At 45.4% G+C, this 24517-nt stretch overlaps 2 protein-coding genes across 5 annotated transcripts in view; one reads left to right on the top strand and one right to left on the bottom strand.

Moving 5' to 3' along the window:
- Positions 1–6418: 6418 nt before the first annotated feature.
- On the bottom strand, positions 6419–22541 carry NUDT2 (nudix hydrolase 2). 3 transcript variants are annotated; one of them, XM_003943844.3, is made up of 3 exons: positions 22419–22541; positions 13139–13281; positions 6419–9533 (listed from the first exon to the last, which is right to left on the bottom strand). In XM_003943844.3, the coding sequence occupies exons 2-3, from the start codon at positions 13263–13265 to the stop codon at positions 9217–9219; spliced, it is 444 nt and encodes a 147-aa protein (XP_003943893.1). In that variant the 5' UTR covers positions 13266–13281; positions 22419–22541; the 3' UTR covers positions 6419–9216. The 3 variants fall into 3 exon arrangements, with proteins under 3 accessions (XP_003943893.1, XP_074251088.1, XP_074251087.1); XM_074394987.1 differs by lacking the exon at positions 22419–22541 and adding an exon at positions 22280–22376; XM_074394986.1 differs by lacking the exon at positions 22419–22541 and adding an exon at positions 22199–22277.
- KIF24 (kinesin family member 24) overlaps positions 22485–24517 on the top strand; it is an 80370-nt gene continuing 78337 nt past the window's right edge. For both annotated transcript variants that reach the window (XM_074394983.1, XM_003943845.4), the window contains exon 1: positions 22485–22896. The gene's annotated coding sequence lies outside the window, so the exon portion shown is untranslated. The remainder of the gene's footprint in view (positions 22897–24517) is intronic.

The raw sequence follows: 24517 nt of genomic DNA, 5'->3' as shown, positions 1-24517 counted from the left end.
AGGTCCCAGATGAAGGGGAAATTGAGGTCTCAGCCCCACATGTCCCATCATGGGTGAAACCACATCCAGTACAAGGAGGTAAACTACCCACCTTCAATGACTCCCACAATATTTACCTAGTTGCCTTCCCTATCACCAAGCCAGAGTCCACCCCACATGGGCCAGAAGAGGCACATAGTTCCTTGCACATTTATCTCTGTGCCTGAGACATCACAAGAGATACTGGCCACCTTCTAAACCTTACAAACCTTGGGGGCCAGAACCTGGCTAGGCCCAGTTCTTTCAGGCACGGGGACATACATAGTCTGTTGCACTTAGAACACCTGCTTCACAATTAGCCTCTCAATAGTGTTATGCTTGAATTCTATGCCCAGCTGCCGGGCACGGTGACTCACGCCTGTAATCCCAGCACTTTGGGAGGCCGAGGCAGGTGGATCATGAGGTCAAGAGATCGAGACCATCCTGGTCAACATGGCGAAACCCCGTCTCTACTAAAAATACAAAAAATTAGCTGGGCGTGGTGGCGCGTGCTCGTAATCCCAGCTACTCAGGAGGCTGAGGTAGGAGAATTGCCTGAACCCAGGAGGTGGAGGTTGCGGTGAGCTGAGATCACGCCATTGCACTCCAGCCTGGGTAACAAGAGCAAAACTCCATCTCAAAAAAAGAAAAAAAAGAATTCTACTCCCAGCTACACCACTGAGCTCCAGGTTGAGAGGTTGAGCCCTGACTCTGACCATTGATGATTCTGTCTGGACCACATTCTCTAAACATGACACAGAAGCCAGGCTAGAACTCTGTGGCCCCTGTTCAGGGGCAGAGAAGCATTGAGTCTATGTTAAAACGTGATTCAACCAAATTGTGCTTTTTTGGGTGCTGGGGACAATGGCTCATGCCTGTAATCTCAGCACTTTGCAGGGCCAAGGAGGGAGGATTACTTGAGGCCAGGGATTTGAGACCAACCTGGCTAATATAGTAAGACACTGTCTCTTTAAAACAAATAAATAGTGCTTTTTGCATTTAAGTAAATTTCTTATCAAAATCAAAGCACAAAATAAATTACCTTTTTTTTTGGAGACAGACTCTTGTTCTGTCGCTCAGGCTGGAGTGCAGTGATGCAATGTCAGCTCACTGCAACCTCTGCCCCCCAGGCTCAAGTGATTCTCATGTTTTAGCCTCCCATAGCTGGGACTACAGGTGGGCATCACTACACTAAACTAATTTTTTTACTTTAGTAGAGACAGGGTTTCACCATGTTGCCCAGGGTCGTCTTGAACTCCTGAGTTTAGGCAATCTGCCTGCCTCAGTCTCCCAAAGTGCTAGGATTACAGGCATGAGCCACTGCGCTCAGCCACAAAATAAATTACATTCTATTTAAAAAGTGATATACAATGATAAAAAAGAATTTAAATAGTGTAACACATATACAATTTGACCCACTTTTAATGGACTTCAATGATCAATTATGATTTAGTCTAACTCTACTTTTAGCATAAAAGTTGCGTGAAACAAAAAGTCCAAAAATACAAACAGCAAACACTGTCAGAATTGAAGGCAGAAATACAAATTTCAATAACAACAGCCAAGCACAGTGGCTCACACCTGTAATCCTAGCACTTTGGGAGGCTGAGGTGGAGGGATTGCTTGAGCCCAGGAGCTCCAGATCAGTCTGGGCAATATGGTGAGACCCCACTGCTCGTATAAAAAAGAAAAAAAATTAAGAATTATAATAATACTGGACAATCACTGTTTTTACTGAGCAATGACTGATGAAGTGTGTGTTGCTCTTTTGTGTTTTAATTTTTTTTCTACCAAAGGTAACATGTTGATGGGTTGTTTTTTTCCTTTACTTGTTTATTAAATACTTGATAAGGCTGAGAATCACATTACCAGAATATACTATGTTGGCCCTCCTGCCTCTTTTCTTTCCTAGTTAGTTTTTGGTTTGGTTGGAAGAGAGGAGGGTCCTAAGACCACTGTCATTATTGTGAGTTTGGCTTATAAATACCATGGTTAAGAGATACCTCAAGAATGTCTATTTTTAAAATTGATCTTACAAGTTAACAAGCCAGCCTGGTGGGATGTTTGCCATCATCACTTAACCAGCAATGGTTCTGAAAATTTTGTGTATCCACATGGTCTTAGACCTTCTTTTAATGATTGTTTTTTGTTTGTTTGTTTCTTTCTTTTTTTGAGACAGAGTTTCGTTCTTGTTACCCAGGCTGGAGTACAATGGCGTGATCTTGGCTCACCGCAACCTCCACCTCCTGGGTTCAGGCAATTCTCCTGCCTCAGCCTCCTGAGTAGCTGGGATTACAGGCACACACCACAATGCCCAACTAATTTTTTGTATTTTTAGTAGAGACGGGGTTTCACTGTGTTGACCAGGATGGTCTCGATCTCTTGACCTCGTGATCCACCTGCCTCGGCCTCCCAAAGTGCTGGGATTACAGGCTTGAGGCACTGCGCCCGGCCTTAAATCTTAAATGTTATGATTGCAGGCTGCAGGTATGACAGGCAATGAGCAGGTGAAGAACCAATGGAAAAGTGTTCAAAAATACCTACGTCAGTTAACAGGCTTTTGAATGTATTGCTGTGATCCACAAAGAAAGCTGGAGAAGGCAGCAAGGAGATGCTATATCAACTACTACAGCCCTAAAACAAGGTTAGTGCCTCTGTGGACTTTAAAATTATTCCTATGCAGCTTATTTTATTTTTGTTTAATCAAATAAATCAGAAGGTTTTTTCATGGCAAATAATAATATTAATAATAATAGTTGGAGATTTCCATATCCCATTTTCTTTTTTTTTCAATAATACATAGAACAACTAGACAGAAGATCAACAAGGAAACAGAAGACTTGAACAACACAAACCAACCAAACCTAATATGTCTATAGTACAATCCATGAACAACAAAAGAATATACGTTCTTTTCTAGAGCACCTGGAACATTCTCCAGGGTAGATAATCTGTATTCCATAAAACAAATCTCAATGCATTTAAAAGGACTGAAATCATAGAAAGTATATTCCCTAGTCAAAATTGAATAAAGTTAGAAATTAATAACAGAAGGAAGTTGTAGAAATTAACAAGTGTATAGAATTTAAACAACACAGGCCGGGCGTGGTGGCTCAAGCCTGTAATCCCAGCACTTTGGGAGGCCGAGGCGGGTGGATCACGAGGTCAAGAGATCGAGACCATCCTGGTCAACATGGTGAAACCCCGTCTCTACTAAAAATACAAAAAATTAGCTGGGCATGGTGGTGCATGCCTGTAATCCCAGCTACTCAGGAGGCTGATGCAGGAGAATTGCCTGAACCCAGGAGGCGGAGGCTGCGGTGAGCCGAGATCGTGCCATTGCACTCCAGCCTGGGTAACAAGAGTGAAACTCCCTCTCAAAAAAAAAAAAAAAAAAAAAAAAAATTTAAACAACACACTCCTGAATAACCAGTAAAGAATAAATCACAAAAGAAATTAGAAACTTATTAAATTATATACTATTCTAAGCAATACTAACTGAATAACTTTGCACTTCACACTTTGAACTTCAAATTAGAAAACTAGACTGTCTTAGAAATATAGAATAATTGAACAGAGGAAGAGTCTTTCAGAGCTTGGATCTTTATCCAGTAATCTGAGGAGTCACAATTCAAACCCAATCCTATAGACCAGACGTCCCCAAACTTTTTACACAGGGGGCCAGTTCACTGTCCCTCAGACCGTTGGAGGGCCGCCACATACTGTGCTCCTCTCACTGACTGCCAATGAAAGAGGTGCCCCTTCCCGAAGTGCAGGGGGCCGGATAAATGGCCTCAGGGGGGCCGCATGCGGCCCGCGGGCCGTAGTTTGGGGACGCCTGCTATAGACTGTCAGATCTGGAAGAAACCATTGAGATCATCTGGTCCAACTCTTCTGTTTTAATGAGGAAAATAATGTTCAGAGAGGTTCAGAGCCTGCCCAAGATCACATATCCAGGTAGTGACACAGCCAGGCATAAATGCCAGACCACCACTCCATGCTGCTTCTCTCAGCCCTGTGCCTTTGCCTCAGCACATGTGTCTTGGAGGGCCAAGGAAACTAGAAATCTTTTTTTTTTTTTTTTTTTTTGAGGCAGAGTTGCACTTTGTCACCCAGGCTGGAGTGCAGTGGCACAATCTCAGCTCACTGCAATCTCCATCTCCTGAGTTCAAGCGATTCTCCTGCCTTAGCCACCCGAGTAGCTAGGATTACAGGTGCCCAACGCTAGGCCTGGCTAATTTTTTGTATTTTTTAGTAGAGACGGGATTTCACCATGTTGGCCAGGCTGCAAACTCCTAACCTCTGGTAATTCACTCTCCTTGGCCTCTCAAAGTGCTGGGATTATAGGCGTGAGTCACTGTGCCTAGCCAGTACTGGTCATCTTGGGAGGGAGGGTGGGACGGGATCCTTGAGCTAAAGGAGCAACAGTCATATTGGACACAGTTTTGTTTTGTTTTGTTTTGTTTTTAATGAAGCAACTACCTAAGGTGCCAGATGAGTTTTGAGAGAGGGGAAGTAGCCATAAGGGAAACAGAAACCAGCAATTTCTGAGCATCCTGTGAAAGCTATTTGAAGGAGGCAGGACTTTAGGAGCCATAGAGGTGATAACGTAAATGTTTAAACAAATGTATCTCAAGCCAGAGGCTGCTCCTCTCCCAACTATGGTTCTGCCTAGGCTTCTTCCCAAAGCCACCCTCTATGGAGAACTTGGGAAGGACTGGTCATTTTTCTTCTTCCTTTTTTAAAAAAATTAATTGGCCAGGCACGGTGGCCCATACCTGTAATCCCAGCACTTTGGGAGGCCAAGGCAGGCAGATCACAAGGTCAGGATATTGAGACCATCCTGGCTAACATGGTAAAACTCCATCTCTACTAAAAATAGAAAAAAGATTAGCCAGGCATGGTGGCACAAGCCTGTGTCTCAGCTACTCAGGAGGCTGAAGCAGGAGAATCACTTGAACCTGAGAGGCGGAGGCTTCAGTGAGCTGAGATCACGCCACTGCACTCCAGCCTGGGCAACAGAGCAAAACTCCATCTCAAAATTTAAAAAAAATTAATTAATTAATTTTGAGATAAGGGTCTCACTCTGTCACCCTGGCTGGAGTGCAATGGCACAATCTTGGTTCACTGCAGCCTCAACCTCCTGGGCTTAAGCAATTCTCATCTCCTCAGTCTCCTGAGTAGCTGGGTCTACAGGTACACACCACCATGCCTGGCTAATTTTTTTTTTTTTTTTTTTTTTTTTTTTTTTTTTGGTAGAGATGGATTCTCACTACATTGCCCAGTCTGGGTCTCTAACTTCTGAGCTCAAGTGATCCTCCTGAATCGGCCTCCCAAAGTGCTGGGATTACAGGTGTGAGCCAATGACACCATGCCCAACCTTGGTCATCTTTCTTCCGATCCCTGTAACAAGAAGCAAGAGGCTACACTCTGGAGCCGACCCCATGATGGAGTAAGATGCTCTTCTAGCTCCCTATTCCCTACATTTGTTCACTGGGGAAACTTCTGTGGAGTGTAACGATGACCACATCAGCAATCTCTTCGCTTTCTCTGCTCACTTAACCACTGAAACGCTACATAAAGAACCTGGGCCAGCACTTGGGAGGCCAAGGCAGGCAGATCACCTAAGGTTAGGAGTTCAAAACCAGCCTGGCCAACATGGTGAAACCCCATCTCCACTAAAAATACAAAAATTAGCCAGGTTCAGTGGTGGGAGCCTGTAATCCCAGCTACTCGGGAGGCTGAGGCAGGATAATCACTTGAACCTGGGAGGCAGAGGTTGCAGTGAGCTGAGATAGCACCATTGCACTCCAGCCTGGGCAACAGAGCAAGACTCTGTCTCAAGAAAAAAAAAAAAAAAAGAAGCTGGGAAGGACTGAACTTTAGAACTCTGGGACTCTAACAGCCAAAGAGCTGGTAAACTGGCTGAGGCCCAGGGAAGAGCTTTCCCTCAGAAGGGCTGGGGCAGGATTCTCCTCCAATTTTAGATTAGTCCTGACCAGCCCCACCCTCTGGAGGAAAACTTTAACATGGAAGCATCTCTTGAACTGGTACAGCTCTGCTGAGGTCTCCCTGAGGCCTGGCCCAAACCAAAGTGCAGCATCAGCAGAGTTGCTCTCCCAATGAGAGGGGTTGGTGGGGCACAGGAGCTGGACTTGGTAATACTCTGGGGTCTCTGAGTTCAGGCTGAACAAGCTCCACTGGCCAAAAGCAAAGTGGTGATGTTGTCAAAGCCTACTCACCTGCCACATCCCAATCTCAGTTCTCTCTCCCACCTTCATCCACTTCCCATAACATGCCTTGTTCCCACCCTGTTGTCAATTATTCCTACAAAGAATACAACGTATGGGGGACCTCTTCAGCAAAGTACCTACATTTTATTTATTTATTTATTTATTTATTTATTTTTTAAGATGGGGTTTCACCATGTTGGTCAGGCTGGTCTTGAACTCCCGACCTCAGGTGATCCGCCTGCCTTGGCCTCCAAAGTGCTTGGATTACAGGCGTGAGCCACCACACCCAGCAGTACCTACATTTTAATGGAACACTCTGTAAGGCCCAGAGGAGTGACCCCAAAGCTATATAAGACATTCTAAAGCAGTCTTCCATCTGGCATCCCCTTCTCAAAGCATCCCACCTATAGATACTGTCAGGGCCATCTACCTTGTAACGTCTCAATTTCCCCAGCAATAAAAATGAACAGCCAAATCAGGTCATTTTCCAGGTCCTTTCCAACTTTGATGTATGAGGTCTTAGACTTGAGAAATCACAGCCTCCCATTCTGAGAGCGTGGAGCCAGCCAGCCCTTGTTAGGAGGCAGCTTGTCTGTGGTTTGGCACCACTGCCCAGCAGGCATTTATTAAATCAGTGTGATGTGGTCCCTGCTGGCCTGGAAAAAGAACATTAAGCTCCAAAAACTTCCTGCAGCAGGCCTCCTTCAGAGAATGCTGCTCAGAGGGGTGAGGAACAAAACCATTCAGGCCCCTGGCTGTGCTCCAAGATCCTGTTCACTAGTACTTTTGCCCTGTCTGCACGGAGAACCAGGGACTAAAAACATCTGGAAGTCTGCTTAAGACCTGGGTGAATTGTCTTTTCTTCCTTTGGGGGTGGCTGTTCTTGACCTTGGTAATCCAGGCTGACCTCTGCCAATGCCCCTTCGCTTCCACTCTTTTGCACTTCACTGGGCAACAACTTTCTAATAAGATCCACATGAACCCAGCTGCTAGCAGCTCCTGGAAGGGCTGTGGGATCTAACACCTGCTCCTGCATTCCTTGAGCCCTAGTAGCAAGGGAAAACAGGGCTGAGACCCAACTCTTGCACCTCTGGGTCTTACAGTGAAATTGTGGACAAAAAGAGTAGATAGGACGAGAGAAACATTAATGAGGTTTTGCTGAGGGTGGGGAAAGCAACTGCAGGTGAGTAATGCACAGGTGTAGTCACGTGACTGCTGGGTGACCCAGCAGATTCCTTTGGGTCTGGGCTTGCCTCATTCCCAGTGACCTTGTCATGTTGACAAAGCTTATCACTCTGGGAGGCAGGCCTGGGCTAAGAGCACCGAGCGCACGTGTCACTGACCTGGGGGTCCAGGGTTTCCTGTCCACCCTCCCTCTGTTGTGACCTGGGGAGTCCAAAATCCCTTCTGCCTCTATTTATTTTTTTATTTATTTGAAATGGAATCTCATTCTGTTGCCCAGGCTGGAGTGCAGTGGCATAATCTCAGTTCACTGCAACCTTCACTTCCCAGGTTCAAGCAATTCTCCTGCCTCAGCCTCCCAAGAAGCTGAAATTACAGGTGTGCACCACCATGCCCAGCTAATTTTTGTGTTTTTAGTAGAGATGGGATTTCACCATGTTGATCACATGGTCTTAAACTCCTGACCTCCAGTGATCCACTTGGCCTCTCAAAGTGCTGGGATTACAGATGTGAGCCACCATGCCTAGCCAGTTTCTAATTATTTAAGGTAATATTTTTTTGGAGACGGAGTCTTAACTCTGTGGCCATTCTGGAGTGCAGTGGCGCAATCTTGTCTCACTGCAACCTCCGACTCCTTGGTTCAAGCGATTCTCTTGCCTTAGCCTCCTGAGTAGCTGGGATTACAGGCACGTGCCACCACGCCCAGCTAATTTTTGTTATTTTTAATAGAGACAGGGTTTCACCATGTTGGTCAGGATGGTCTCAATATCCTGACCTCATGATCTGCCCGCCTCGGCCTCCTAAAAGTGCTGGGATTACAGGCATGAGCCACCGTGCCCGGCCTAAGGTAATATTTTTATTTTTTGACTCACTTCATCACCCAGGCTGGAATGCAGTGGCACAATCGTGGCTTACTGCAACCTCCACTTTCCAGGTTCAAGTGATTCTCTTGCTTCAGCCTCCTGAGTAGATGGGATTACAGGTGTGTGCCACCACACCCAGCTAATTTTTTCTATTTTTAGTAGAGACGGGGTTTTACGACGTTGCCTAGGCTGGTCTTGAACTCCTGACCTCAAGTGATCTGCCCACCTCAGCCTCTCAAAGTGCTGGGATTACAGGTGTGAGCCACCATGCCCAGCCCTATTTAAGGTAATATTTACTGAGCACTTACAACATACGTGCCTGGTGCTGGTGAAAGATACATCAGTGAGTAGAACAGACCCAATCCCTGCACTCCAATCCCACTCACTTGGAAATCCTGACTATGGGTTGCAAAGTCTCAGGGCCACTGGTGGGAGTGGGGTGAGTGTGCTTGGTCTTCCAGAGGCAAAAGAGCCATCCTGGTAGTGCTGGATCTTTCCTATTTGGACTCCCTAGCTCTTAAGTTCTGTGGGGATATCGTATGGACACAAGAGTTCCCTCTGGTTAACGTCAGAGCTCTGATTCACCTTAGCGTTCTTCTCCCCACCAATGCCAAGAGTCCAAGAAATAAACACAACAGGTTAGAAGGACAACCTTGAGCTGGTTGAGGTTTATTTACAAACTAAAAGGTATACTTTACTGGGCCTGGCCTTTTTAATTTCTACTCCTCGTTTGCTTTCCTTTCTGCCCAGCAGAGATTTTTGCTTGCTCTCATCTGAGAGTTGAGCCGATTTCACAAACCTATCTGCTCTTGGCTGTGAAGAGCCAAATACCAGCACAACCTTCCTTGGACCTGAGGGTGGCTTCATCTTGACAAGCCCAAAAGGATCCTACTGAAGCAAATGACTCTGTTCCAGTCAGGTCAGTCCTCTGTGGAGCAAAGAAACTGGTGTCCTTCTTGGAGTGCTGCCTTCATCTCCTTGAACTGAGCCAACTGGCAGGCCTCATCCAGCCCCAGCCAGCGGTAGGCTTGGTGCTCATGGGAGAGGCGGATCTCCACGTTGTAGTCCTTCACCTCCGCCAGCCAGTAAATTACTGTTTTAGGCTTGTTCCTGGCCACATAATTGAGCTCCCTTTTGAACCCCTCAATGATGGTCAGCTGGCCTGCTTCTATGCCCACTTCCTCTTGAGTCTCCCTCAGGGCTGTTTCCAAGTCATCCTCTCCTGGTTCCACATGGCCTAGTTAGGAGAAAAGAGGAAGGAAAGGAGGAGGGAAATCTTCCAAAGTTCCCAAAGCTGGATTCTCCAGTCTAGATTTTTTTTTTTTTTTCCTCTGTTTTGTTTTGAGGCAGGGACTCACTCTGTTGGCCCAGGCCAGAATGCAGTAGTGCAATCAGCTCACCACAGCCTTGAATTCATGGGCTCAAGTGATCCTCCCACCTCAGCCTCCTGAGTAGCTACAACAGCCATGTGCCATCATGCCCAGCTAATTTTTGTGTGTGTGACTTTTTTTTTTTTTCTGGTAAAGCTGGTCTCACATTATATTTCCCAGGCTGGTCTCAAACTCCAGGCCTCAAGTCATCCTCCTGCCTCAGCCTCCCAGTGTTGGGATTATAGGTATGAGCCACCAAGTCCAGCCATTCAGTGACTTTTCTAGGTGTTCCCAGGCTAAAGGAAGCCTGGAGATTGGCAATATCCTAACATGCCTGGGAGGGGGTGCAGGCAGGTAGTGTCTAGTTCTCCGGGTTTGAGCAATCCCACCTTCCCACTCCATCTTCTCTGCAGAGAGTGAAACAGACCATGTGTACAGCAAGTCAGGTTTAGAATACTGCTCTTTAATGATGTGAGATGACCTTCTTCAGGCCTCTGCTTTCTTATTCTTTGGCTTTCTTCATCCCATGTTCTAAGGAATCATTTTTCTATTGGAGACCTTAAAGTGATTTTTCCAAGGAGAGGGGACGTCCTTTCTTAACAAGTGGATTAGCTGAAGAGGAAGTATTTTGCCTACAATCCAGTGAGGATTTAACATTTGTCTACAGGTGAACCCTGATAGTCCAGGGCCAAGAGACAGGCTCAAAGCTGCATGGCTGAACAAGCAGCTGTTTCCATGAAGCTATCAAGGCTTTTTCCAAATTGTTTTCATCTTTCTTACTGGACAAGGCCAGATTTCAGTTCCATAGGGAAAGTCTTGATGGGAACTTAGACTAAGGGCCAGCTGAGAGCTACTTCTTAGAAAATGTGTTAGCAACACCCAAACCCAAGAAGACAGCTGCCAAGAAACTGCTGTAGGAGAACTTGAGGTGCTGCAGACTGGAGCAGCTCTCAGCTTTACCTCTTGATCCCTCCCACAAATCCTCAGCTTCCCCAGAGGGGCCAAGAAGGGTCTGGCAGACTCTGTCCTACACTTGGCTCCAGTAAGTTTCTAGGGAGGCCTCCTAGCTCATAGGGTCATGGGGAGCAGGAACTCTCAGCTGTTCCCTCCTTGGTTTGGAGATGGGGGCCCTCCTCCTTTCCAGGGGTCTACAATACCTTGAGTCAGCTGCTGCACAAAAAAATCCCCAGGAACTTAGCACTTAAAAACCGTTCTAGCTTATGGCTTCTGGGGAATTTTCTCTGCACAGCACCTCCTATAGTGATGTACACAAAGACAGGTAATGCATTGGGGGAGGAAGGTGGGAGGGATACTGGTAGTGACGGGTGATACTGATTTGGGATGTCCCTACCTCCCCTCAGAGGTGTGTGGAAGTCTCTGAGCACACCCCTCCCAGGAGCATCTATTCAGTATTCTGCCTATCAGTGTTAATTAACAGGGTAGCTTCTGCCGAAGCAGGAAAGGATTAGGAGAGGTCCACTGATATCAGGTAGTGAGAAGAACAGGGCAGTGTGACTCAGGTGATCCAGAGACGAGTGTGAATATTCCTATTCATAGTATTTGTGAAGCTTCTGTCTCTTTTTTCACCTTGTTTCTCCCCAGTACAACTCAAATATGCAAAATTTATTTCCTGTTCCCATTTCCTTATTTTCTTTCAATCCTGGATCTTTGTCCATCCCTTCTTACCCCACACCCTTTTGAAGTCCCTGCTTCCATCCAGCCATGGTGGCTCATGCCTGTAATCCCAACACTTTGGGAGACTGAGGTGGGTGGATCACTTGAGCCCAGGAGTACAAGAACAGCCTGGGCAATAATATACTGAGACCCTGTCTCTATAAAATAACAACATAAAATAATTTTAAAAATAAAGTCCTGCTTCCTTTTGTCTGAGGGCTATTCCCCATTCCAGTAGGCACCTGAGCCACAGTCTGTCCCTCCCGACTCGGACCATCCCAGTGGCCTCAGCCAAGAAGAGCTCCTTTTTCCCATTTCCCCCCACATAACCTGGCTTCTCTTTCAGGACCAAATGACTGCAGCTTTCTTACTCTTAAAGGCGGGGTCAGGAGGGCTGGTGGATGAAAACTGGCCAGCTTTCAAGCAGATCTTGGTCTGGTCTAAGGCCTCAGTCTTCACTGTTCTTCCCTCTGGAGACTTGGCCAGCTCTACCCTGAGTGGTGAGTGATGAACTCAGGCACAAGTAGCTAACTGTTCAAGCTGTAATCCCAAGGTCTCCATAATCTTCACAGCCTCCTGGTCTAAGAAGGCCCCACCCATCCCCTCACTCTTCCACTCCTGCCACAATCGCAGATGAATCTATGATCAGGGAACCCAACTTCTCTGTGCTCCAACTCAAAATACAACTATGTTCAGAAATACTCTAGAAGTCATACTCTCTGTGTTTAGTTCAAACGAAAAACCTCGCCATATACGGTGGCTCATGTCTGTAATCCTAGCACTTTGAGAGGCCCAGACAGGCAGATCACCTGAGGTCAAGAGTTCGACACCAGCCTGGCCAACATGGTGAAACCCTGTCTCTACTAAAAATACAAAAATTAGCCAGGCATGGTGGTGGGTGCCTGTAATCCTGGCTACTTGGGTGGCTGAGGCAGGAAAATTGTTTGAACCAGGGAGGTGGAGGTTGCAGTGAACTGAGATTATGCCACTGCACTCTAGCCAAGAAAACAGAGCGAGGCGTCATCTCAAAAAAAGAAAAACCTAATGAACTAGGAATCAAAGGAAATTATCAAATAAAATCAGAGATAGCCTGGAAGAAAACTTAGGATTTTCTTTCTTTTTTTGAGATAGGCTCTGTCGCCCAGGCTGGAGTGCTGTGGCTCAATCTCGGCTCACTGCAGCCTTGACTTCCCAAGCTCAAGTTATCCTCTAACATAGCCTCCTGAGTAGCTAGGACTACAGGTATGTACCATCACGCCTGGCTAATTTTTGTAATTTTTGTAGAGACAGGGTTTCGCCATGTTGTCCAGGCTGGTCTCAAGCTCCTAGGCTCAAGTGGTCTGTTCACCCTCCAAAAGTGCTGGGATTACAGGCGTGTACCACTGTGCCTGGCCGAAAACTGAGGATTTTCTAGCCAAGCCCTTATTTGACAGATGAAAAACTTAAAGCTAAGCGAGGTGGGCACACAGCTCAGTCAACCCCAAGGTCCCCAATTCCCTGCCTGCTGGCTTTTGTCTTACCTAGGCATTCACCACAGAGGTTGAAGAGCTGGCAAATAATACTCAGTAAAAACACCAAGTGCTGCTTCTACCCTGCAATTCAGTCACAGAATTTTATTTCCAGCTCTACTCTGGCCTGGTCTGGAGACCTTGTATCTAGAAAGGGTCAAGGGCTCCTACCTTCCCTACCCACTTTTGCTGCACAGTCACTGGGAATCAAGCCTTGGGGAGGGCCTGGTAGGATAGATTTCTGAGCAGTGCTTGGCAGTTTCCCAAAAGCTGGTCCCGCTGGCCTCTACCTTTGGGAGGAGTCCAGTGATGAATGCCATCTGATGCCTGCAGCAGGAGAAACTCAATTGCATTGTTGTCCACCTTGGGAATGAGGCATCTTCGGAAGATGATCAAGCCACATGCTCTCAGGGCCATGGTCTTATCCTAAGGACTTAACAAAGAAGATACACAATATTGGGAAGTTACACAAAATAGGAAGCTCCATACTGGGGGGCAGGGTAGCAATCTGGTGCTAGACAGTAGCACAGACTAGCTAACTGTGATCTCATAGCCCACAGAAAAAGGCAGCATGCCCAGGACCAATGGATGGCATCCAGGAATCAGAGACTGACCTTTGTGCGTAACTGCAGGACCCTGGCAACTACCCTCAGTCAATGTGGCCTCTATCCCAACGCCTCCAGGACTCCCTGTAAAACAGGGCTGGCATGCATTTGTTATGACCCTGGAGATCCTCAGAGGCAAACGCATGGAAATGAGAGATGGAATGGGAGAGAGAGGCAGTACAAGTTTTATTATCAAACCTGTAACCCCATTTCCCCAGCCTATATCCTGAGCCTCTGTAGCACACAGCCCATCAGCAATGTGGTTTCTGATGATGCAGAGGGGTCACCTATGAAGGGTAACTTCGTAAACAAAAACATTTTGTTAATTTTTTTGTTTTGTTTTGTTTTTTGAAACAGGGTCTCGTGCTGTTGACCAAGCTGGAGTGCAGTGGTGTGATCGTGGCTCACTGCAGCCTCGACCTCCCAGGCTCATGCAAACCTCCTACCTCAACCTCCCAAGTAGCTGGGACTGTAGGCATGCACCACCACGCCTGGCTAATTTTTTTTATTTTTTTTGTAGAAAGAGGGTCTCATGGCATTGCCCAAGCTCATCTTGAACTTCTGGGCTGCAGTGATCCACCTACCTCAGCTTCCCAATGTGTTAGGATTATAGGCATGAGCCACCATGCCCAGCCTGAGACTTTTTTTTAGTCTTTTATTGTATTCATTTTTTTTTAAGAGACAGGGTCTCACTATGTTGCCCACACTGGCCTCAAACTCCTGGACAGAAGTGGTCCTCCCAGTCAGCCTCCTGAGCAGCTGGCAATACAGGCACATCCCACCACTGCCTGGCATTGCTGGTGCCCGGGGGTAGCAGAGCTGATACACATAGAGGGCTGCTGGAGCAGGAGCTACTATCCTCCACAGCCCCTTTGCTGGTACTCAATCAAGATAAGTATGCAGCTGTCAAAGGCATAAAAGTCAGGCCCAAACAGAAACCTACTCCAGGGCAATTCTCAGGACTGCCAACAGATGGTAATGTTACTCTAGAGAACAGTAGTTTCTCATCAAAAACCAAACACCCAACACCAAGACCCTTCCAAGCTTTTCTAAACCTGTAACAAAAGTTTTTAAGGACTGGAGATAATCTGAAAGGGGATTTCTGAAGTGGGCTGTGCTCTCATACACTGTTGGTAGAAAAGTAAATTAGTATATCCCCTTAGGAAGGCAATTTGATAATAATTATCAAAACATAAAATGCACATTCCCTAAGAGCCAGCAATTCCATTTCTAGCCACTCTCAGATAAGAAATATACACACAACGATGTTCACTACAACTTTGTTTGCAATATCAAAAAGGAAAAAAGCCAGAAACAAATGTTCATCAATCTGAGAATGGGCAAAAAGTACAGTATATCTAGATGATGAAATAGCATGAAGCCATTAAAAAATGAGGTCGAGGCTAGGCGCAGTGGCTCATGCCTTTAATCCCAGCATTCTGGGAGGCTGAGGCAGGAGGACTGCTTGCATAGTGAGACCTCGTCTCTACAAAAAAATAGAAAAAAATGCCAGATGTGGTAGCACACACCTATAGTTACAGCTACTCAGGAGGCCAAGGTGGGAAGATTGCTTGAGCCTGGAAGGTTGAGGCTGCAGTGAGTCATGTTTGCACTACTGCACCCCAGCCTGGGCAACACTGCAAGACTTGTCTCAAAAATAAAAGAAAAAGAAAAAGAAGCCAGACACAGTGGCTCACACCTGTAATCCCAGCACTTTGGGAGATCAAGGTGGGCAGATCATGAAGTCAAGAGATTGAGACCATCCTGGCCAACATGGTGAAAACCCATCTCTACTAAAAATACAAAAATTAACTGGGTGTTATGGCAAGTATCTGCAGTCCCAGCTACTCGAGAGACTGAGGCAGAAGAATTGCTTGAAGCTGGGAGACAGAGGTTGCAGCGAGCCATGATCACACCACTGCACTCCAGCCTGGTGACAGACCAAGACTCTGTCTAAAAAATAATAACAATAAAAAGAAAAGAAAAAATATCTGGTCAAGCCTAACATGCTGCTTGTAAGGAAAAATATTTAGACACATGAAAAAAAGATGGTTCTGAATAGTATATATAGTGAAATCCCTGTTTGAATTTACAAATTCATATGTAAAGTGGTAGTAGGCTTTTATTAAACACCATGTTCCACCTTCCTGGATTCCCTATTTATGCCAAGAATACCCCATTCCAGAAGCCAATAGGAAGCACCCCATCACTGTAGAACTGGTGAACAAAGATTTCATATTATTGGTCCATGGTTGAAGCAGAAGCAGGTAACTGATCCCATGCCCTCCCTATAAAGATGCTCAAAAAGTATTAGAAAGTTACAGATGTAGGGTACCTGTTTCTGCCTCAGGTCCCATAGAATGAATGTTAGAATCCCTAAATAAGCTTAGGGATCCAAGACTACAGGGCACAGTGCCCTGCCTAAGACAGGAACTCCATACCACTGTGACCACCAATGCAGCATGGACAAGCAAAGATGCCTGCATAGGAGGCCAACACAAGCTAGGGTATACCCTAGCAAGAATGTATTTCAGTGGATGCCAGTGCATTATGGATGACCACATCTAAGAACCATATCAGCTAACAGTTCATCTCAATGGCACCAGAAGAGCTGGGATCAGATGCTCATTCTCCATCTATATTCTGGACCCATGGAAAGAACAATTCTAGAAATATGGAACTCCTCACTGCTCTTTCAATTATTTGGCTTCAGCCAGCTATTCTCTAGAACTCTTCCTACCCACTCTATATACACAACCTCCTACTCATCAGAAACAGCTCAGATGTCACCTCCTCTATGAAACTTCCTGTTTTCTAATCACTCCGTGTTCTGCATCCTCAAGATGGCTTGAACAAAGTTCTACCATAAAGCAATCAGGGAAGCAAATGTATGAGTGACAGAAAACTAAAGATTTATTTTAAGGATTAGACATTGTGTATCTATGGAAGTTGGTGGAGAAATCCATGCAACTGTGTCGCCTCTGCATCTGGTGCTGGCCCTGGAGTCGGTGAGGCCAATAGTAGGGATGAAAACTGGATGTGAGGTGGAAGAGAACAAAGACAAACTGGAACCTCTGAGGACAAACTGGGATCTACAAGGACAACTGGAACTCATGAGGATAATCTGAAACCCACAACTTCCTTTCACTGGCCCCAAGCTCAGTGACTCAGGTGATCTGGAGAAGCTGGAGCCCTTTGCTACAGAGCTGACTGCACACATGGCCCAGGACTCAGAGGAGCTGAAGGAGGAAATTCAGTAGGAGCTGGGGGTGCTGGGGGCTGTTTGATGACCTTCACCAACAAGGTAAGCCAGCAGATCAGAGAGAAAGTACAGGCACTGCCATCATGCCTGGTACCCTGCTCTGTCCTTCGCAGTATACTGGCTGCTACTTCAGTTAAGCTTCCCAAAACTCTCACGAAATGTTCTTGTGGACAGCCCTCACCTGGAACCATATATGAAGGATCCTGGGACTCCAGCTTAGCTACACTGACACAATACAAGCCAGTAGAAGCACATACACCTAGTATAGTAAATCTCTGCTAGTACCTCTGGCAGGGAAGAGCCAGATTATAAGCTCTGTGTTCTTGGGACCCAGCACAGCAATTCTGAACAGATGTTCATTGACTCAAAAGAATTCTCTCCCCACCTCCCACTCAAACAAATGTTTGAGTATGTTCTGGGGCCTTGGAAAATAGCCCAGTGTTTTCCTGAAGAGTACCATTTACATAAAAGTGAATGGAGCTATTGTTGGGGGCTTTCTGTTTTTCTGGAGACCACTGAGCTGAAACTGTCCAGGGGTTTGAAAGTAGCCAGCTTTCACACACAGACTCCAAGTGGATTCAAACCTCAGGGGGTTAAAGAACACAGCATCCAATATGCAAATATGCCTGCAGCCAGGATTGCGGAGGTGAGAACTCCAGGCTGACAGCAGGCAATTCACACTTCAAAAAAGTGGCAGAGTGCCTGAGGTGGTTAGAAAAAACCTGAACAAAAAAACCCCTCAATGTCATCAGAAGGTTCCAGAAGCTAAGGAAAAATATTCTTGGCTTTCTCCATACATATAGTTCCCTCAGAGCCTAGGAGGTTCAGGACCTAGGTACCAAAAAAAGAATTTACAAATACATGACTATGCTGTTTGTTTCAATGTTTTCATCAAATTAATCAGAGTACTATGAAAAGCCCAGAGAAATATAACTTTACATACAAGAAGAGCTCTCCAAATTTTCCCTCTGACCTGTTCCCCATAGTCTAATATCCCTTTAGCAGAAACAGCATTTCATGCCACTTATCAATTAAGCATTTACACTGTGCCAGCTATACTGTGCAAGACTTTTAACAACTATCATTTCTAAAGCTCAAAACAACCTTTCAAGAGAAGCATTATTATCTTCACTTTACAAGGAAACCGAGATTATTTTAAAAGGTTAAAATATTTGGGCAAGGGCATACATAAAGGGCATAAATGGTGGGATCTCAATCCAATTAAGTCTAACTCCAAAGTCTACAATTTTCTTCCCTTTCACAGCTCTGTTCACCCTGAAAGAGTAGGGCTTAGGACACAAATGGCCCTGAGAGAGGACACACAAACAATTTATGAAATCATTTCCAGTTTGAAAATTCCCAGTCCTTTTTTTTTGAGACAGGGTCTCTGTCATCCAGGCTGGAGGGCAATGGTGTGATCATAGCTCACTGCGGCCTCAAGCACTCACTGCATCCCTTCTGGGCTCAAGGAATTTTCCTGTCTTAGCCTCCTGGGTAGCTAGGACTACAAGCAAGAGTCATCACATCTAGCTAAATTTTAAAAACTTTTTTTTTTTTTTTTTTTTTGTAGAGCTGGGGTCTTGCTATGTTGACCAAGCTAGTCTTGAATTCCTGGCCTTAAGCAATCTTCCCACTTTGGCCTCCCAAAGTGCTGGGATAACAGGTGTGAGCCACCATGCCTGGCCCCAAATTCCCAGTCTTTAATCTATATTCATTTGGAGGCTAAGACGTCTAGCTGGAATCATTTCCACCAAAACAGTTTTAGCTGGGGGGAAAGGGCCATAGATGTAAATACTGGTATCTGAGGTAGCACCCATCTGATAAGGGTTTCTATGCCTCCTCTCCTCTTTTCTAGGAAAAACCACATGTTCCACCTAACTTAGGGCACTAGTGTCCAGAAAATTAGCTCAGGCCCTCCTCCACATGAGGAGGAAGGCCAAAGGTTTGCCTGCCCACAAGCAATTCTATGTGGATACTCCCTCACCTCCCACATCTTTTCCTCAATTTGCCAGTTTCTTTCTTCCCTTTTAGAGTGGACAGAAATGAGGTACCCACCGAGTAAAGCTCTTTCTTGTAAGAACAATAACAAAAGGAAGAGAAGAAAAAAGAAAAAAATGAAAAGCCCCAACTACCATGAATAAATTGAAACAAAGAAAATATTCCCTCAAATGCATCTTTCCCTGGATATCTGCCACTCCATTCTTCTTGCAGAGACGAAACTGCTGAGTCATTTTGCTATTTTTGCTATTGGCTGAGGGAGGAAACAGGAGATTTTACCTGTGATGGCATAAATATTGGCTTCTAGGATAAGGCCAAAGTCAGACAAGGTTGGGACAAAAATTCTTAGTGAAGGGGATTTGTTAAGCGGCCTATTAGTGCCATCTGCTGTACAATTCTAGAAAGCTAATTTGGGGAATTCTAACATTAAAGCCTGAAGGGATTTTGTTTACTCATCTAATGTCTGTTGTGTGTATCCCATGCAATAGTGTAAAGGATTGAAGGACAGATATGAAGCTGAATACTACAAAGCACCAACTTCCTAGAGATTCACAGACCAGTGAAGGTGGCAGACATTCCAACAGACAGGTTACAGTGTATTTTGTGTAACATAAGATGGAAAGGCAGCAAAGAAGCTTCTTTAGGTTAACGAGGCACCCCATAAGGATTCTGATGGATCACTAGTTTACCAGGCAGAATGGAGGCGAATGCAAGGCACTGCAGGCAAAGGGAGTAGTGTGGGCAACACCCTCAAGCACAAAATGACATCTCGTTGGTAAATAGCTTAGTTTATATTCTGTAGGCAATGAAGCCTCTGACTGGTTTTAGGCAAGGGTATAATTTGGTCAGACTGACATTTTACAAAGACATTCTAGCTGCAAGCAAGGTGGGGAATGAATTAGGACAGACTGGAGGCAGAGATTAACCAGTTACAAGTCTACTGCAACAGACCCGTTAACAAACGATTCCAATTAGATCAACACAGAGGCTGTAAGAAAGGAAAGGTATAAATTTGAGAGATATTTCAAAGTAAGACTGACAATATTGATATTTTATTTCTAATGGAGAGAGAGATATTTCATAATCTAAGGGAAAGAGAAAGGCTTTGGTTTGAGTGCCTGCGTGGAGGAGGGGGTGTAAATGAATCATTTGTTTAGGACAAGTTGAATTTGAAGTGCTATAGTCTACCCATAAATGAACAGATGGGTCTAAGGTTCAGTGATCATCTCATCCCATCTCTTCATTTCCCAAGGTGGAAATTTTCTTTCTTTTTTTTTGAGATGGAGTGTCGCTGTGTCACCAAGCTGGAGTGCGGTAGCGCAATCTCCACCCACTGCAGCCTCCGACTCCCTGGTTCAAGCGATTCTCTTGCCTCAGCCTCCCAAGTAGCTGGGATTATAGGCACCTGCCACCATGACTGGCTAATTTTTGTATTTTTTTAGTACAGACAGGGTTTCACCACATTGGCCAGGATGGTCTCGATCTCCTGACCTCATGATCCACCCACCTCGGCCTCCCAAAGTGTGGGGATTACAGGCATAAGCCACCGCGTCCCACCAGAATTTTCTTTTTTTTTTTTTTTTTGAGATGGTGTTTCGCTCTTGTTACCCAGGCTGGAGTGCAATGGCGCGATCTCGGCTCACCGCAACCTCTGCCTCCTGGGTTCAGGCAATTCTCCTGCCTCAGCCTCCTGAGTAGCTGGGATTACAGGCATGCACCACCATGCCCAGCTAATTTTTTATATTTTTAGTAGAGACGGGGTTTCACCATGTTGACCAGGATGGTCTCAATCCCTTGACCTCATGATCCACCCACCTCGGCCTCCCAAAGTGCTGGGATTACAGGCGTGAGCCACCACGCTCGGCCCAGAATTTTCTTTTTTAAAAATACTGTTGTTCAATTTTTTTCTCCTCCCCTTTCTACCAAGACCATGGTGAAAATTTTCCATTAGAGAAAGATTTTGCTTCTACCGTAGGTCCCTCTGCAGCCCACATTCCATCCAATTTAGGTAGGTCAAGCTGTCCAACTTGCCCTCGCATCTATCTGGTATCCCAAGCATTTTCATCCTCCTTTAGTCAGAAACACAGAAAACTATGGCTGTCTATGCAGTCAGAAAGGCCTAGATGCTGAAGTTAATAGTTGTTATGTAGAGCAAGTTACTTAACTTCCTCATTTGTAAAATGAAGTTAACACCTACTTTTCATGGTTGTTGTGGAGTTTATAAAGTGAATGATACATACAGAAAGAGGGTCTGACATTATCAGAGGTACTAAATTTATGAGTCACTATTACCCGTGTGTCATGAAAGGTCATCAGAAAGCTTCTCTATGTTTTAAAGAAACGACTTTTCATTTTGTCTGTAGAGCTGCGGAACACTGTTCACCACAGCATATAAATTCCTTATAAGGTCCCACAGAAATTAATTTAATTTCTATATTAAATTCCTTTTAATATAGAAACTAGAAAAATAAGTTATATTCTGAAGAATGGGTGTTTCCTTATTAGTAAGAATTACCTTTTTTCCCTTAACTAATTTTGAGCAAACTTGGGTACTCAATTACAATAAGTACACCAACCCACTGACTATATTTGCCTGTTCTTATTTGTTATAAGGAAAATTGCTATCATTTTTTGAGAAGTTATTACTTGCCAGACGTGTGTCAAGTGTGTTACCTTCATTATTTCACTTAATCTTCACAACAGGGCCGGGCGCGGTGGCTCATGCCTGCAATCCTAGCATTTTGGGAGGCCGGGGCAGGTGAATCATGAGGTCAGGAGTTCAAGACCAGCTTGACCAACATGGTGAAACTCCATCTCTACTAAACATACAAAAATTAGCTAGGCGTAGTGGCCTGTGCCTGTAATCCCAGCTACTTGGGAGGCTAAGGCAGGAGAATCGCTTGAACCCGGGAGGTGGAGATGGCAGTGAGCCGAGATCGCGCCACTGCACTCCAGCCTGGGTGACAGAGGGAAACTCAGACTCAAAAAAAAAAAAAAAAAAAAAAAAAAAAAAAAAAAAAAAAAATCTTCACAACAGCCCGCTGAGGCATTACTGCCATCTTTCAGAAGAGTAGAAAGGGAACTATGGCTCATAGATGGCTGGGTGACTCAAATGTAGGTCGGCCTGACTTCTAACATCAGTGATCTTAACCTCGACTTTATAATAGCGTTTTACATTTGACAATTTGATTGCATTCAGTTTAAGCTGTCACTTTTTTTTTAAGGAGGTGGGGCTCTCGTGAGACTTTCTTTACTTCTGCTATAACTGGCACGGTATTATCCATTCAATAACTGAAGCAATTAAAAAACAAAATCTCTCTGGGAAAGCAGGCGGGGTTTAATGGGTAACAACAAATTGAAATTGAGGCCCAGGGAGGGGAAGGTTCGGCGCCCGGACCTCTGGGCCCTAAATTTGGACCTCTCTCGCCTCTGGGATTCGGACAACCCACCCCATACCCAATCGGACCGGGGTAAGCAAGGCTCACAAGGTTAGGGAACCTCCCTTCTCCCGGTGCAGTCAGGAAAACTGAGGTCCTGCGAGCGGATGGGACCTGACCTGCCCACACCTCACTGCCGGCTTGGAGGAGGGCGCATCCATCTCCGGCCCTGCAGCGACAGGAGGTTTGCCAGAGGCAGATTCTTATCGCTCCAAGGCTTATTTCCTCCACTGAGAACTATATTCAAGTGGGCCTTAAGGCTACTCACCCGAAGCCGAGGGAGGCTGGAGGCGGGCCTTGAACGGAAACTGGAAGTACACTGGCCAATCAGAAGAGCTCGGTTACGCTTGGGACCACCAATAGAATTTGGGAGAAGGATCTTCGGCTTGCCTTAAAGGTGCCGTCTCACACTGAGAACATCGCGAGATCTTCACTCAAGTGGAACGATTGGCCGAAGGTCGGAAATTGAGAGTTACGCCTACTGTTTCTTAGGACCTCTGATTGGTCTTTTAGAGGAAAAGTCCGCGAACGCCAACCGATTCTTTGGCTGCCCATTGGTGGGCTGTTCGGGACTGCACGCGCAGGCCGTAGCGCGGGCGTTCGAACTGGTGCTTGGCGGCGTTGCCATGGAGATGCGGCCTGGCCGTCGCTGGTGGCCCGCTGGTTGACAGACCTCTTAGGTTGCAGGCCTTGGGGCTCACTACCGACGGCATTGTCAGACGGCCGACGGAAGAGTTTGGACCGAGGTGAGAAAGGGCAGAGAGAATAGAGGAGGGGCAGGACTGGTCGGGAGCCGTGGCGCGGGCCCGCGGACTGGGGGTGGGCGTGAAGTCCGCTGAACGCGAGAGGAAACGCGGTTGTTAGGGAACCGGGAGTTGGCCTCTCTTGGTTCTTATGAAAGTTCACCTACTTTCCTACCTTTCAGCCCCATATCTCTGCCTTTTCTTCAGCATTCATCTTGAAAGCCACTTCTCTCACTTTGGAAAGTCTTGAGTCCCAGAGTCCTCTTGCTTTTGAGCTAATAACCCTGACCGGCACCTCAGTAAGGGCGCTTCTATTCGGCCTTGGGTTGTGTACTTCCGGGAAGCCCATTCTCTTCCCTTACCATACAATTTTGAAGGCTTTGAGGTAAGGCAAGCATCGTTCACAATGTCTTGCACATAGTAGGTTTTCAGGAAGTATTTGTTGAGTTGAATTTAATTTACAAGAAACAGACTGGATTACTCTTCATGCCCTGTCTCGTCTCTCCCCTTCAGAGACGATTTTTTAATTTCAAGGGTAGGGGGAGGGCATCCTAATTTTATATGCAAAAAGACCTAAAAGTCCACCGTCCACAGTTGGCCTTTCCACTCTTTGTGAAAGACTAAACTTTTTTGGATTGGTTGCTACAACTTTTCCTGCATTTGTGGCTTTTAGCCTTGGTCTCCCAATAATTTTATTAGACTCCTTTTAGTCTTTGCTTAAAACAAACCATTCTTTTTCTGTATGCCAAGAGAGTTTATCTCACTTTAGCTTCTTAGTGACCAGCAGCTATAACATTTTAAATGTGCTTTGGAAAATGTTTTAAAGCATCTTCTTTGTATTTATATTCTACAAGCAGAGAGGCTTTGTAGCCTATTTAAGTGCATATAACAGCTGCTCAGGTGCGCAATACTCATCAGGTGTCCATGATAGAATCGCGTTCCTAAAACTGTTTCGTTGTTAACTCATGGATTATATATTCAGAGCCTGATTGTTGGTGTGATTCTTCCTTATATCAAATTCATAGCTCACTGGCAGTTTTAATAAAAGGAGTGAGAAGGTTCAGTACAGCAGTTGTGTTCTTGTTAGCATTTTATAAAAAGTTTGAAACACTACCTTATAGCTAAACTGCAGATCTGTGACATGTAGTGGAAACCAGACTGGAGATTTAGGGTTTGGCTTTGCCTCTGTCTCTGATTCACTGTGGGTGGCTTTGCAAGTCATTTAGTTCCTTTATTATTGTTATTTATTTATTTTTTAGAGACAAGGTCTTGCTCTGTCACCCAGGCTGTAGTGCAGTAGCATGAGCAGAGCTCACCACAGCCTTGAACTCCTGAATTTAGCCCCTTTAAACCTCACTTTTTCCATCTGGAAAATCAAAGAATTGAATTAGATTAAAATTCCTGTGACTCTGCTATTAAATCAAGTAGTTGATGTCAGGTGGACCACACGCTGTCAGCCTTCCAATGACCATACAGACTTTTTTAAAGCAGGTGAAATTAGTAGTTGCCATTTATTGAGCGTTTACCCCGTACGAAGCACTTTATCAAGGGCTTTATATACATATTACATTTTTCTTATTATAGCACGTTAATGTACTACTGAGATAGCATTTTATTTAAAACT

This window comes from Saimiri boliviensis, chromosome 2 (assembly GCF_048565385.1).
Source record: "Saimiri boliviensis isolate mSaiBol1 chromosome 2, mSaiBol1.pri, whole genome shotgun sequence".
Lineage (NCBI taxonomy): Eukaryota > Metazoa > Chordata > Mammalia > Primates > Cebidae > Saimiri > Saimiri boliviensis.
Note: the sequence above shows the minus strand (reverse complement) of the source record. Positions and strands in the feature narration are given on the sequence as shown.

What these genes read in the sequence shown, in the direction of transcription:
- NUDT2 (XM_003943844.3), bottom strand. Translation starts at nt 13,265, where the DNA reads ATGGCCCTGAGAGCATGTGGCTTGATCATCTTCCGAAGATGCCTCATT. An exon ending in TCACTGGACTCCTCCCAAAG is followed by an intron (nt 9,534 to 13,138) that starts GTAGAGGCCAGC and finishes TCTCCTAACTAG; the next exon opens with GCCATGTGGAACCAGGAGAG.